Source organism: Engraulis encrasicolus, chromosome 15 (genome assembly GCF_034702125.1).
Source record: "Engraulis encrasicolus isolate BLACKSEA-1 chromosome 15, IST_EnEncr_1.0, whole genome shotgun sequence".
NCBI lineage: Eukaryota > Metazoa > Chordata > Actinopteri > Clupeiformes > Engraulidae > Engraulis > Engraulis encrasicolus.
In genome coordinates this window covers 34,211,248-34,226,247 of record NC_085871.1, presented here as the reverse complement: position 1 = coordinate 34,226,247, position 15,000 = coordinate 34,211,248, and the positions used below count along the sequence as shown (strand labels likewise).

Genomic DNA, 15,000 nt, shown 5'->3' with positions numbered 1-15,000 from the left:
CTTGTACTGTAGATACAGGCCAGGATGGTAGCCCAGTCATGTGCTTCCAATTCCACACAGTCCTCTCAGCTCCTTCACAAGCCGGTGAACAAGGCGGGAAACTGGTCAGCCACAACATAGCTCAGTACAGCAAGCCAGAATGCAGATGACCCTGGCATGAACAAATCTAACAGTAAAAAATGCAGTGTTGATTGAATACTGTCCTGAATTATGTTCCTAGATGATTTAGTATTAATTCAAGTGATTCAGTGTAAGTGTTTACACAGTGATAAACACTTAGAGAGTTGAATTTACTGCTGTTTTAAAGCACTTGGCTTCACAGTGTTATGTAATTAAACTCTCAAAGAGTTGAATTTTAAATATTATATATTATAATGGAATGGGGCAGTATTTTCTCAGAATAGTGTGGAAATAACACTGCAAATGTCCCTGAGTATAGACAAAGCCAGTGCTTGAAGTGGGGAACTCAGGGCAACCCAGTTTCCCTTCCTCATAATTTTCATCATTCCGGCAGAACTTATCTCATGCCCCGCATTGTATAATTTCAAAACAAGTTTTTCAAAATGCGTGCAGGCAATAGGCCTACAAAAACGTAACTTGTACTAATTTGGTACTGATGAGACTGTCAGAAAATCAGGGTTTCTGCACTTATTTTTAGATGGTATTTTCGGACGATTAGGGTTCCTGCACCACTTTTTTTCCACTTCAAGCACTGGACACAGCCCAAGATGGCCGCTCATTCATGTGCTTACAGTCCTATTCTCGTCTAGTCCTTCTCAAGCCGGTGAACAAGGTGGCACTTTGGTCAGGCACTACACACGACACAGTACAGCTGGTTAGAATGCAGAGAAGACCGGCTGGCTCGACCTGTGGGGCATTGCAAAGTCACTCAGGATAACAGTATCTCCTACCCTTTGCTTTCACCACTCCAAGAGCTTATCATGGACATTGGCATTAGAGTGCAGTCCTCGCTCAGATGTAAGTGGTTGAAGAGCGCACCCCAGGGCTGACCTGAGACCACAAAAAAAAAACCCACTGGGGCATTTTTGTCTTAAAGTGGCCCTTCACACATTACATGGCTAGTGTATTTCCACTCAGCTTCATGAGCTTCTTGCGCTTGCAAGGGAGGGATCTTGTATAGCGACACTTTTCAACTCGAGGTTGTGATGCCAATTGTCTCCATTTGTGCCGTGGATGGTTCTGTCCTTAGCCTAGTATTAAACTCTGCACAGCTACCTCTGTTGTGTTACACCTAGCTTGACAGATCCTGGCTATGAAGTGCTACACTGTAAAAAGAGAGAATGCAGTTCATTAATATTTAAGTATTTATGATAGAAAGATAAAACCCTGAAAAAATGGGTTTGCGCATTTTTGAATGGAATTGAGTAAAATTAATCATTTTCCAGCAATAATTCACTACATTTTACACACTTTTGAGCAAATAAAATTAGCTCTGAATACCAGAGTATTTATTAATTGGTTTAAATGGATTAAGTCAATGATATGGTGTAAGCAGTAGATTTTACTAGAATCGTATCTAAGAACTTTGATTTTATTCATTGAGAGGAAGCTGTTTCAATGACAACTGCATTTCCGGCGCAGCCAGCAGAGGAGAAGTCGCTGCACGTGGTCATGGACTGTTCACGTTTTGGACTTCTGTAAAGGTAATGAACTGGTTTCATTATTATTTTGTCAACATCTTAAGTTTGCCATTCGATGTAGGTGTACAGTCGAATATCATTGTCTCTCACGTAATACAAGTAGGCCTAGTATTACTTGGTCTATTCGTAGCATGCTGTCCGAAGCAACACCAATTCCCATTTTTAGCATTGTGTTCAGTTCTAGACAAGTTCAAGAGCTGGTTTAAAGCTAGAAACGAACATTTGTGTGAATTACATTAAGTTTCTCGGCTTTTCATCGCCAGTGTCTCTCTTTGATTAGGCTAACTGCACAGTTACATAATTTTTTAGTCCAGTGTAGCAGGCTAGGCTACATTCATCTGCAAAGACTTCTTTTCTATCGAACTCGCTTTCACTGAACAGCTGGTGTTGGAAAGGGTTTTGTACATGTGCCCTTGCCGTGTTTCTCACTTTGAGGACTACCATCACAAATATGTGATTAGAATTTTGCCCAAATTTTGAGTTCCCATTATGATGTCATAAGGACTTTGCAAGATTTTTAACACTTCGATGGGAGCAGTAGAGTGTTCAAGTAAAATTCTAGAAGAACCTGGGGAAAGTCCTTACTCCTCAAAGGGTTAATATTCATGATTCACGTGCACAGTGAGTGGCAGGTAGATTATTCATGTTCCTGGGCACGAGTTGGTGAGTCCTTTAGTTGAGTCGATGCCGATTGTTGTTGAAGTCCTGCTGAAGTTTCCTTTTATCCTATGTGCGCAAATGACCAAAATGTAAGTAATCCTGACGAAATATTGAATATCTAGCCTTTTTTTCCGTGTATGTGATGTGTGAGATGATAGAAGTTTTAGAGATCGTTTTTTGTCTACTCATTTCCAGCTAAGTTACCTTGAGTTTAGCTTGACTTTACTGCAGATTTACGGTGCTATTTGCTTCCTATGTATGTGTGGAGTCATTTCGAGTGCAGTGTGTCATAAATCTGCCCTTTATTAGACATTGTAGGCTTATAATCTTGATGCAGACGTTCGTTGGATTTTGTATTCATTTAAAGTGAAGATGCTGGAACTTTCCATAGCTGTCAGCAACCTGTTTTACCGCTAGTTGCCTATAGAGAGCGATCTTCCTCCATATTTGTCATGTGTCCTGTATCTGTGTGTTAGTGCACCAGTATAGTTTTAACTGGAAGGTATTTTCCTGTCCCCTTTTTCCCTATAGACCACACACACACACATGCCTTTGTTACCTTCATAATGTAAATAATTGGAAACCTACTGAAGAATATTTTATTTGGAATTGCATTCAATTGTACCCTGGTGCTTTGCTGTGCTGCATTGTATTACCTTATATTGAAGAAAAGGCCAGTAAATTCCTTTTATTCCACATTGATGTCCACACACCAAGGAGACACGCACATATTTTCCAATTTTCCTAATACAGTCCACCCATTAGTTCCTGAGCTATGCCCGTTGTAATAGCTCGTGCCTAGCTGGATCGACGCCGCGTGAGGAGCGGACATGCTTTGTTTTGTCAGCGAACACACATGGTGGTGGTCAGCTAATGTCTCCAGATTCAGCTCTCAGTCAGATGGAGTAGCAGCAGCTATCACTGTAGACCAAACAAGAACATTGCTTGTGTGATTGTGCATCAAAGGAAAACATTAAATGCAAAATTCCAAATCGCATAGGCATGAACCCATTGAACTGTGCAACTGTGCAACCCATTGAACCCTACAAAATGTTAATGTGTAGAGTAAAATGGTACAGGTTAAGGGCATTAAAGATCCATTTTGTCAAATTAATTGAACAGGCTAATGGCTAAAACGGAATAAAAAAAGGTTTTTGAAGGTTGAATTTGTGTTGAAATAATGTTCAGATTGTCCTCATGCACTTAGTACACTAGCACAGAGTAATTTAATCATCTGATGCATGTCCTTATCTTGTCCCCTCCCCCTTCCCCCTTCTTTTTCTAGCTGTTCGTGCAAGAGCATTTTTAAGTGAACCTGGTGCACGTGGCATTCAAGACAGCAAAGTTTAAGAGCATCACATGGACCCAAGTGGTTGAACAGCACAGAAAACAGTGAGTTTTGAATACAAAATGTAAAATTCTAAATTTTGTGCAGAGTAAAGGTGTGAAGGCCCCATGTTTAAAAAAAAGGCTTCACCTATCTGCAGACGGGCTGAACTTGGGCTGGGCATTAGCGTAGCGTGATGAAAGCCCAAGACAACATTTTTTGGAGATATTAATCATAGAGGTAGAAAATAACACTAGAGAGGACCCCGCCCCCTTTTTACGGCAATCTGTAGCGGCCATTATCTGTAGGTAGATCAGAGAAATGGAAATTAACGGAGAACGAGGCTCAACTCTGTCAAAAATGGCTTAATCATGTGAAAATGTCCATCAACACACTATACAAGGACAATAGTTGAAGTGTGTTGCTAACTATGTTCATAAAAGATATTATTTGATTTTGAAATGTATTTTATCGACTCATATGATTTAAGTAGATATTTAGCCTGACATTTCAAATCTGGTCTTTGATTTAAAGTGTTACTTCATATTTACAGTTTTAGTTAATTTCTTGACAGGGGTGGGCGTGTTCTCCATTGACTTGCATTGCCTGAAAGTACCTACACTACCTACGGAAGTTGGGAAGCTCCAGCTGCCATTTCCCAGTGCTGTCGCAAATTGCTGTGTCCTCTCTAGTGTTATTTTCTACCTCTATGATATTAACACATTAAAGGCTGACTTAAAGGGCAAAATTACTTGACCTAAGATCTGATGTGTGGCTCTCTCTTGTGTTTTCTTCTTTCTCTAGTTGTTTGAGCAGAGAAAGTGTGATTCAAAGCAGATGATTTTAACAGCACCACGAGACAAACAGTTCAGCGGCACAGAGAACAGTAAGTTGTGCATTCAAAGTGTCAATGTAGAGATTAAGATGATACAAAATAAGGGCATTGAAGGACCATGGTGCAGTTGAATTGAATGGGTAAATGTAAAAATGAAGGTTGAAATGTTCATTTGTTTTCTACATGTGCTTAAAAATGCAATGTTAAGGTCTCATATCTGATGCATGGGTATGTGTATCCTTTTCTTTCTCTAGGTGTTCATGCTACATCATTTGTAAGTGAACTTGGCGCACGTGGCATTCAACACAGCTGAGTGGGATACCAAGCATAAAACGGCACAGAAAATAGTGAGTTTTGTTTCCAAATGTTTAAATTAAAAAAGGTAAAGGAGTAAAGTTTTTATTTATTTTTTATTTTTATTTCTTTCTTAATATGCCAACTCCCGGCCTCCATTGCTCCCTTGCTGGCTTGTGGCCTAGTGATGATATTACTGGTGACAGAAGTGTCGGGGTTCTAGACTAACTATTTGCGCTGATGCACCCAACTTTTTTTCTTTTCAAACACATTCCATCGCAGTTCCAAAATGCTTATTATTATGTATTTTTTATTTATTCATTTTTAAACGGATACCTCTATTCATTGGTAAATAGTTGCCTACCAATATCTTCCAACATAGTTATTTATTTTGAAACATAACTGAACTGAACAGTAACTTATGTAAAACTTCAAGTGCTTCATGCTCAATGAACAACTTAAAATATCTGATATAAGCAGACTTTCTCCTACCAATTACTACGCTAGTCCCCAGAACAGCAAATGCAATGTTTGATGCAGCATTCCTTAAGAAATAAAAAAGATAGTTTTAAACATACTCTTCTGATGCAATATAGTCTTTTACATTTCGAAGTTATTCATATTTATTTGTAATTTCAATAATTTGGAAATTCCCAATGGGAAACTTCAACTTCCATTGTCATTGTGACACAGCACAGCACACAAAAACAATGCACACAACAAATTTGCATTTAGTCAGCTTGCAATTCTAATGTCATTTTCTCATTTGCATGTGGGTGGTGAGTGAAGACTAGCACCCCAAAAGTTGTTGTGGGTAGTAGGCTGACGAGGAGAAACTATGGTTTTGAATGGCTCATGTTTTAGTAATGTTCACATGTCCTCATTTGCTTGGATAATGCCAAGGCCTCATCTGAATTTTTCTTATGGTGTTTCTTTCTCCAGGTACTGAAGACAAGATCCTTCTCAAGCGAAATTGGTGCACGTTGGATTCAAAGTGGGTGACATCGTAGTAGACAATCAACTCAGCAGCACAGAGAGCAGTAAGTTTTGCATTCAAAATGTTCATGTGGGTATGAATTGAACACAGTGCCTAATTACATGGGTCTGATGCATGTGTCTGTGTCCATGTTCTTCTTTCCTTAGGTGTTACCCAATGATATGGCGGTGTAAACTATGTAGATTTTCTTCCGATAGAAAAGGTAATCTGCTGAAGCATTATAGGCTACAACATGCAACCTTAGGTCATGGGTGGTCGCAGCCATGTCTATATGACTCTTGCCCCTGCTCATTTAAAACTCAAAATGCCCTCCACTCTCATTTGTCCAGATACCATGCCACTAAAGAAAGTCTTGAGTCAGGAGGAGTAATCCCATCTTTTAAGTGTGCAGTTTGTTATGCTCATTATTCTACAGAAAAGGATTATTTTCATCATATCGGGAACCATCTGAAAATTCATGAAACTGTTTTTTGTGTATATGAAGGTTGTAACTTTAGAACAAATATATATAACACATTCCTTAAACACAAAAGCAGAAAACATAAATCCTGTTCCTTGAGTGATTTCAGAAAAGACTTGTATATTGATCACCAAAGACAGACTGTCGATCCTGTTGATTTACCTGAGGCCAGTGATGTTGAGAACGTTTCTGTACAATTTGATCAGGAGTGTACTTCAGACTTAGTTGTTCAAAGAATTGGCTTGCTTTTGCTGAAACTAGAAACCATTCATAATGTCTCTGTGAAGTGTGTTGATGCCTTGGTTGAAGACCTTCAGTTCATTTCTTCTTCAGCTTGTACTGGTGTTGTTAAAAATATAATCGAGACCACATTTAAGTCTAATCAACTTGTTGTTGACCAGAGCATTATCACTGATTTAGCAGAACAGCTATGCAACCTCCATCCTCTTAGTAAAGCATTTGGTGAAAGCGGTCCACTTGGCTCTGCTTTTAAGAGAAGAAAGTATTTTAAGGATCATTTCCAATGTGTTGGTAGTGTGGAATATATTCTTGATCCTCGCAAGCGCAAAACGTTTCAATATGTGCCCATTCTTGAGACTTTAGAGAAACTGTTCAAAAACAAAGGTATTGCAGAGGAAATCATATCGAGGAATTCCAACAGTAGTCAATACATTAAGTCAATTTTTGATGGGAAATTCTACAAGCAGAATAACTTTTATACCGCAGATGAATTACGCCTATCTATAATCCTTTATGTGGATGACTTTGAATTGTGCAACCCACTTGGAACTTCAAAAAAGAAGCATAAAGTAACAGCTGTATATTGGGTACTGGGAAATTTGTCATCAAAATTTCAGTCTTCATTGACATCAATACATTTAGCCTTACTTTGTAAAGCTGATGATGTCAAACAGTATGAATACAAAACAGTTTTGGAACCACTTTTGAAAGACATTGCCACTTTAGAGCAAAAGGGTGTTTTCATTTCAAGTTTGGGAAAACATATAAGAGGGACTGTACATTGTGTAGTGGCCGACAACCTTGGGGCACATGCCATCAGTGGACTAGTTGAGAGTTTCACAGGGCCGTACATTTGTAGATTTTGTCTTGGACATTCTTCAGAATATCAGACACATGAAGTACAGACTGGTGTGTTTCCACCTCGAACAAAAGAAGACCATAGTTTACATGTGCTCACTGTAAAAGACAGTCCAAATTTACTGCATTGTTTTGGTGTTAAACGCCTATGCCCATTGACTGAGAAACTGAACCATTTCCACTTTGTCACTGGATATCCTCCAGATGTACTGCATGACCTTTTTGAAGGTATAATTCCAAGGGAATTAGCATTGTGCTTTCAGATATTTACAAAGAAAAAGTACTTCAGTGTGTCTGAACTGAATGACTTAATTGGACATTTTCCTTTTAAGGGATCAGATAAAGCCAACTGCCCTCAAGCAGTTCCTAAAAGCTACATTCACCGCAAAACTACAGGTGGAAATGCCCATGAAAATTGGGCCTTAATAAGGTTCTTGCCACTCATTGTTGGTTCACGAGTACCTGAGAATGAGTCTGCCTGGCAAGTCCTCCTTACATTAAAAGACATCGTTGAGTTGGTGGTTGCTCCCGTTCATACTGAAGAAACGATTGCATACCTCAGTTTTAAAATATCTGAACACCGTGACCAATTCTTCTGTGCTTTTCCTGAAGAGTCTCTGACTCCCAAACATCACTTTTTAGAGCACTATCCTGCTATGATTGAGTGTTATGGACCCCTAGTTGGTGTGTGGACGATGAGATTTGAGGCCAAGCACAGCTTTTTCAAGCAGGTTATTAGACACACACAAAATTTCAAAAATGTGCTGCTGAGCCTTGCTACAAGGCATCAACTGATGATGGCCTATCACTCTCATAGGGATGATGGAAAATCACCGTTGTGTGTCACAAAAGTGTCTGATGTGTCTCTAGATGTGTTGCATCCATCCATACAGGAAGCTCTGAAGGAAACGCGGCCAGTTATATCCACTGTGCAGTTAGCAAAAGCTGTCACTTTTTATGGAACGAGGTACAGTGTTGGCATGATTTTGCCATATGGCTCTACTGGTGGGTTACCAGACTTTGCTGAGATCGTTCAAATAGCCATATTGGACAATTCTGTACATTTCTTTGTGAAATTACTTGTTGCATGGTATGAGGAGCATATGAGATCTTTTCAATTGGAGGACACAGGGAAATTGTGTGTTGTTGAACAGCAGAACCTAAGTGATGTGTACCCTTTGGAAGCTTACAGTGTGAGAGGAAAACGCTGGGTTACTCTCAAACGCCACATCTGTCTTTGAGGCTGTTGTAGTGCACTGTTTGTAACAGCTCAATATTACATGTTTTTCATTTTTTACTGTTTATTTTATTTTTTTACTGTAATATTCTTGTTGTTCAGTACACCATTCACTGTATAAACAAACCTCTCTGTTTACTTTTGTCAGGTTGGCAAAGATGGAAGCACAACTAAGAGTGTTAATAGATGACAGAATTGAAAAGCTAATCCTTCCTTCAGGACTGCCAGATACAGTAGACGATCTGAAAGATGTGATAAAAGTGAGCTTTGGAATTCCTGATGAATGTTATCTCCTCTATTTGGACTCTGACTTTGGGGATTTTTTCACCCTCCATAGATGTGACCAAATCAAAAACAAGGACACTATCAAGGTTGTTAAAGCTACCCCTGTTGTTCTGGACCTGTTTCCAGTTGAGGAGCCTTTGGCTAGTTCTGTTAGTGGTCCATCTGTTGACTGGGAGTCTACCGATATGGTGGGGTTAGGCACTTCTGCCTTCAATACTCCTGCTGCTGAGTCATCTGCTGCATCTCTGTCTTCTGAGGCATCAACTGTTATTCTCCCCCCGAGAAGTCCCACAGAACGTTTCCAGCGTTGGCCAAATCCATTCCCCATTCCAACATTTGCGTATGAAACTGAGATTTGTCTGCAGAGAGCCGCTGAAGAATTTCAGAGAACTGGAGCTCGGCTTAAACCTTCAAAGGTCAAAGCAGACATTGTTGAAAAGCTGTCCAAAAGCATATATGCATATGTTGCTTATCCATCAGGTGCCCAAATCAGCGACGTTGCTGAGGCACTTTGCACTAAATATCCCTTTCTCAAAGAGCCCGGTTCTTTCTCTGGTTTCTATGGATGGCAGCAAAGGCTGAGGTGGAAAATGTCCAACTATCGCACTAAGCTCAGAGCATACGGCGTCCCTGAAGTAATGTGCAATTCCCTCAGGCGCAAAAGCCCTGCAAACCAGAAATCTGCAAAGAACGTCAAAAAGCCTAAAAGGGCTGAGGTAAACTACCTCCCTCCATACCCAGCAGGAGAAACGGAGGAAAGTCTGGAGCAGGAGCGGATTCAGCTACTGACTGAGATCCAAAAAAGGGACAACAACAAAGTGATAAAGGAAATCATGTGCAACACATTTGCACACCGAAGAAATGAAATCGTAAACCAAATGCCCAGCATTGAGGAATTCCATGCCAGATGGCCTGCACTATTTGAAGCATCCCAAGTGAGTCAGAGAAAAATAAATATTTACTGTCCACCTCCACCGGGAAGGGTCACAATGATTGTGTATGTGATATTAAATCTCTGCAATTTCTTGCATCTTTCAGATCGAAGAGGAGTTTCACCGAATTACAACCGTGCACCTTGAAGCTAAATTTATGGCCAAGCTAGATGAATACACTCCCAGGCTCATGACAATCTTTCAGGCCAAGGGTGGCGCCATGGGATTGAGGCTGCAGGCCATTCTCCTCAAGGTATTATGCAATGACTTCCATTATTAGCATTTTTCTTGACTTGTTTACTGTATCCACAGGTAATGAACTGAGGTACGCATCATCATTGTGGAGTTTCCTATAATAAAATGGAAGCTTTAGATACTTTTTAACACAGCAAATGTTTTTTACCTATTGAATATAGCATACTTTTGTATTTCTAGGCCCCAACCAATCCTGATGTCAACTTGATGCGGGACCTCATCATCCAGTGCTTGATGGTATACCTTGGGGAGTCCCCGAATGATCTCTTGAAAGAGTTTGATGTAAGTGCATATAAAAGTTCATTTACAGTATGTATGTATTTGTTGGCTCTCGCTTGTGTGCTGTCCATTTCACTCACTAAGTGCGTACGGACAATATCACTCCCTCTCACACTCACTCGGTCTCTCTCTCACTCACTCACTCACTCACTCACACACTCTCTCTCTCTCTCTCTCTCTCTCTCTCTCTCTCTCTCTCACCCAAGTGTGTTCATGTGCACACTTACTTGGTCTCTCTCTTTCTCCAATATGTGACCTTGCTTCCTTCACTTGTGCTTGTGGCCTCGCCTCGCCCTGCCTCCTGGCCCCTCCGTGGTTACTCTCACTCACTCTTTGTCTCTGTAGGTGTGTCTGTCTGTATGTCTGTCTCACACCACACAATGCACTGTCTAGTTTTCTGTCTGCCCGTCTGTCTCACTCACTCTCACAAACTCTGTCTCTCTCTGTGTCTCTCTCTCTCTCTCTCTCTCTCTCTCTCTCTCTCTCTCTCTCTCTCTCTCTCTCTCTCTCTCTCGTGCACATGCAGTATGTTTCTCTCCTTACGCCCACACACACTCCAGTTTTCACTGTCTCTGTGTCTTATCTCTTCACCTCTCTCATGTACTCTCGCCCTCACTCTCTAGCTCTGTCTTGATTAAATACTGTCTGAGGAATGACTGCTGTAGGATATGACGCTGAAAAACTGATAACTGGCCCGCTAGTTTTGGACAATTGAAAATAAGTGCTCCTAACTATTTTAAAAATAATCCACAATCAAATAAGGAAGTGTCGCATGGAAACAGATTGTGTAGAGTGATGTATTAAATTGTCATCACAGAATGCTCAGCTAAGGCCATTTGCTTTGACTGATCGGATGATAAATAACACTTTGCATTAATATTTAATGTTCTTGCTATTTCAGGACGCTGATGAAGAACGGATGTCCGAGGACCTTGCTGCTCAAAAAATGAAGATCTACAGCATCATGTCCAGCTCAGCAGAGGGGCCGAGCGATGTTGGTGTCGTCATTGAGGGAGTGAAAGTTCTCACCACTCTGGGTACCTTTGCCAGGGCTTGCTGCATGCTCCTTGGGCTGACTTATGCACTAAATCTGGCCTACCCTAAGGAGCTCAGATATACATTTGAAATCTTCCAGACACTCCTTCTGGAGCTGGACTGTTCAAAGCAGTCCCCAAAGCTGCACACTTTGAGGAGTAAGTTGTTGGACTAAGGAAATGCCGAACTGGACACTTGAGCTGAGGCGGTGCGATGGACACTTGACTTCAGTTTTTCAGAACTTAATGACTTAAAGATTTACCTTTTAATTTCTCCAAACACTACTTTTTCAAACAGGTTGACACACGCACTAAAAAAGTCAAAATGTGTTACGCCATCATCGGTTGATTTGTTGATATCTGATGTGTCTGTAGATGTGTTTGAAGCTGTGAACGAAACATTAACAGTTATATCTACTGTGCCGTTAAGCAAACTTATGCTAAGACCGTGCGATGGACACTTGAGCTGAGGCACTGCGATGGACACTTAAGCTGAGACACTCTGACTGCTGTGTTTCCGCCTCGAAGAAAAGTGTTCATTAGTCTTCATCAGTCTTCATTAACATCAACACATCTAGCGTCTATTTGTTAAGTTGATAATAGCAAACACTTCGCATACAAAACAGTTTTGGAACAACTTTTGAAATATATTGCCACTTTAGAACAAAAAGCCATTTTCATTTCAAGTTTTGGAAAACGTACAAGGGTTACAAAGTAATGCTGTATGTATTCATGTCAATGAAGACTGAAACTTTGACAAATTTCCCATTACCCAATACAAGTTACAGCTGTTACTTTGGTGTTCTTTGAAGTCCTAAGTGTGTAGTACAATTCAAAATCAACAACATAAAGGATTATAGATTAGAAATATAATCGAGTCCACATTTAAGTCTGATCAACTTGTTGTTGACCAGAGCATTATCACTGATTTAGCAGAACAGCTATGCAACCTCCATCCTCTTAGTAAAGCATTTGGTGAAAGCGGTCAACTTGGCTCGACTTTTAAGAGAAGAAAGTATTTTAAGGATCATTTCCAATGTGTTGGTAGTGTGAAATATATATTCTTGATTCTCGCAAGTGCAAAACATTTCAATAAGTGCCCATTCTTGAGACTTTAGAGAAACTATTGGAAAATGAAGGTATTGCAGAGGAAATCATATTGAGGAATTCCAACAGTAGTCAATACATTAAGTCAAATTCTACAAGCAGAGTAACTGGAGATGAATTACGCCTATCTATAATCCTTTATGTGGAACTTGGGACTTGATAAAAAAAAACTGAGTAACAGCTGTATATTGGGTACTGGGAAATTTATCAAAGTCATTTTAGAACAAAAAGGTATTTTCATTTCGAGTTTTGTAAAACATATAAGGGGGATGTCAGATGTGCTGCATGACCTTTTTGAAGACATAATTCCAAGGGAATTCTTTTTTTCCCCCACAGATATTTGCAAAGAATAAGTACTCCAGTTTTTCTGAACTTTAAGATTTACCTTTTATTTTTTGGCCAGACACTGCTTTTTCAAGGTTGTTTGACACACAAAAAGTGTTATGCCATCATTGGTTGATTTGATGTAGCAAGGCTCATCACTGTCATGCACATGTTAGAAAATCCCTGTTCTGTATCAAAATTATCTGACATGTCTGTAGATGTGTTTGAAGCTGTGAACAAAGCATTAAGTTTTATCTACTGTGCCGTTAGCAAACTTATGCTAAGACCGTGCGATGGACACTTGAGCTGAGACAGTGCAATGGACACGAGCTGAGGTAGTGCAATGGACACGAGCTGAGGTAGTGCAATGGACACTTGAGCTGAGGTAGTGCAATGGACACTTGAGCTGAGGTAGTGCAATGGACACTTGAGCTGAGACAGTGCAATGGACACTTGAGCTGAGACAGTGCAATGGACACGAGCTGAGGTAGTGCAATGGACACTTGAGCTGAGGTAGTGCAATGGACACTTGAGCTGAGGCAGTGCAATGGACACTTGAGCTGAGGCAGTGCAATGGACACTTGAGCTGAGGTGCAAGTTCTTTACTTCTTTATTAGAGATGCTCTGATGCCTCCTCTTACAGGTCTTGTTTGCTCAAACTCTGTTTCTCTCGCTCGCTTACTCGCTCGCACTCTCGCTCTCACACACACACACGCTTGTGTAATTGCAGGTACACAGTGAGGTCATTACTTCATTAGAGCCTTTCAGGTGACTCTTTACACAGATCTCGCTCACTCGTACTCTTTACACTCTTTACTCTCTCACTCTTTACTCTCACGCTCTCTACACACACACCATAGGTATACCTATGTATATACAGTGGGCAGACTGTACAACAGCTATACACCCTACCTCATCCCACCATTTTTGTTTCCTTGTTTGTCTTGTGACCAGGTTCTTTGTTTTGTTATATTTCCTATGAACGTTCTCTCTGAAAAGTTGTCTCAAAGTTAATACCTCAGGATGCCCCCTTAAGTTTTTTGTTTGTTTTTACATTATTTTTCTTTTTTTACATAAACATCGCACACGGTGCATTCCTCTAAAACTTTGTTGTATTTTGTGCAAATGTGCACAAATGAATATGCATTTTTTTCTGTTGAGCAACCCATTTTAATGTTGCTAAATTGAAGGGGGAAAGACAAATAAATGTTATCTAATTTCCTACTACTTTTGTGCATGGTAGTCTCCTTTAGCAAATAAAACTAGCAAATATAATGTAAATAATATAAGGAGAAAGTAGTAAATATTATTTAAATTAACTTTGGTAAGTGGCACATTTAAATTGAGAGTTTTTCATAATAAATATTTTTTAAAATTTACTCAATATTTTTAAGCAGTATAAGCTGTCATTTATAGAGTAAATAAAACACATCTATAGTGTCTTCTATTAGCCGGTATATATTATTATCACGTAAATTTAAGTGATTTTTTTCAATTAATTTTAATCAATATTGCAGTCATAAAATATAATCAATTATATCACGTGTCACTTTCTTGACACAATATTATTGAGTAAACCCTGGTCAAATTTTTTACAGTGCTAGTTTGGTCACGAAAAGCTAATATGTCTCACTTGAATATCACAGCAGTTTTGAAAGCTCCGTGAAAAAATACAATAACAAAAAAATGTTAACAAAACGACCAGAGTCAAGCAAAGCCTCAGTTGTCAATGTGGACATAAAAAGAAACAACTATATCCACACGAAAATAGAATAAAAACAAGCTGTATAGCTAGAAAGTCTCTAAAAGTGATAGCCTAGTAAACCCACCCACCAGCGGCCAAAAATATTTTCGCCTGCAAGTCAGTCTAGCCTCGGACAATGCCCCAACGCCATGAATCTGGCAGATCAATCACAATGCAGGAGATTTGTTTTGATTTGTTTTGAATCTTTGGATGCAAAGAGGACAGGGTTTTGAGGGACTGACGACAAAGTGTTGGCCAATAGGCAAAGACACAGTTTGAAAAACAACGGGTTGTTTCCATCAACAATCTTCCGATGTGTCATTCATCGGGGCCAGACCAAATTACACATTTAATCTCACATTTAGTCTGGTTTATCTGGCTATAAAAGTGACAATGTTACAGTAAAGGCTGCCAGACAGTGCCAGAATCATAGCAACTATACTGTATATTATGAAGACCGACCAATGTGTC

General features: G+C 39.8%; 1 protein-coding gene across 5 annotated transcripts; it reads left to right on the top strand.

Moving 5' to 3' along the window:
* The first annotated feature begins 1,332 nt into the window (after positions 1-1,332).
* On the top strand, positions 1,333-14,082 carry LOC134463998 (uncharacterized). Of its 5 annotated transcripts, none has more exons than XM_063217425.1 (9): positions 1,333-1,664; positions 3,607-3,713; positions 4,453-4,534; positions 4,738-4,830; positions 5,720-5,976; positions 8,718-9,789; positions 9,893-10,039; positions 10,222-10,323; positions 11,222-14,082. In XM_063217425.1, the coding sequence occupies exons 6-9, from the start codon at positions 8,728-8,730 to the stop codon at positions 11,528-11,530; spliced, it is 1,620 nt and encodes a 539-aa protein (XP_063073495.1). In that variant the 5' UTR covers positions 1,333-1,664; positions 3,607-3,713; positions 4,453-4,534; positions 4,738-4,830; positions 5,720-5,976; positions 8,718-8,727; the 3' UTR covers positions 11,531-14,082. The 5 variants fall into 5 exon arrangements, 4 of the variants coding, with proteins under 4 accessions (XP_063073495.1, XP_063073498.1, XP_063073496.1 ...); XR_010037822.1 differs by lacking the exon at positions 1,333-1,664 and having other exon boundaries at positions 2,130-3,713; positions 11,222-13,170; positions 13,249-14,082; XM_063217428.1 differs by lacking the exon at positions 1,333-1,664 and having other exon boundaries at positions 2,130-3,713; positions 5,720-5,817; positions 5,921-5,976; positions 9,599-9,789.
* The last annotated feature ends 918 nt before the right edge of the window (positions 14,083-15,000 follow it).

Excerpts from the sequence above, each read along its gene's own strand:
- LOC134463998 (XM_063217425.1), top strand. The coding sequence starts at position 8,728 with ATGGAAGCACAACTAAGAGTGTTAATAGATGACAGAATTGAAAAGCTA. Across the intron at positions 9,790-9,892 it reads CACTATTTGAAGCATCCCAA|ATCGAAGAGGAGTTTCACCG; the intron begins GTGAGTCAGAGA and ends TGCATCTTTCAG. Across the intron at positions 10,040-10,221 it reads TGCAGGCCATTCTCCTCAAG|GCCCCAACCAATCCTGATGT; the intron begins GTATTATGCAAT and ends TTGTATTTCTAG.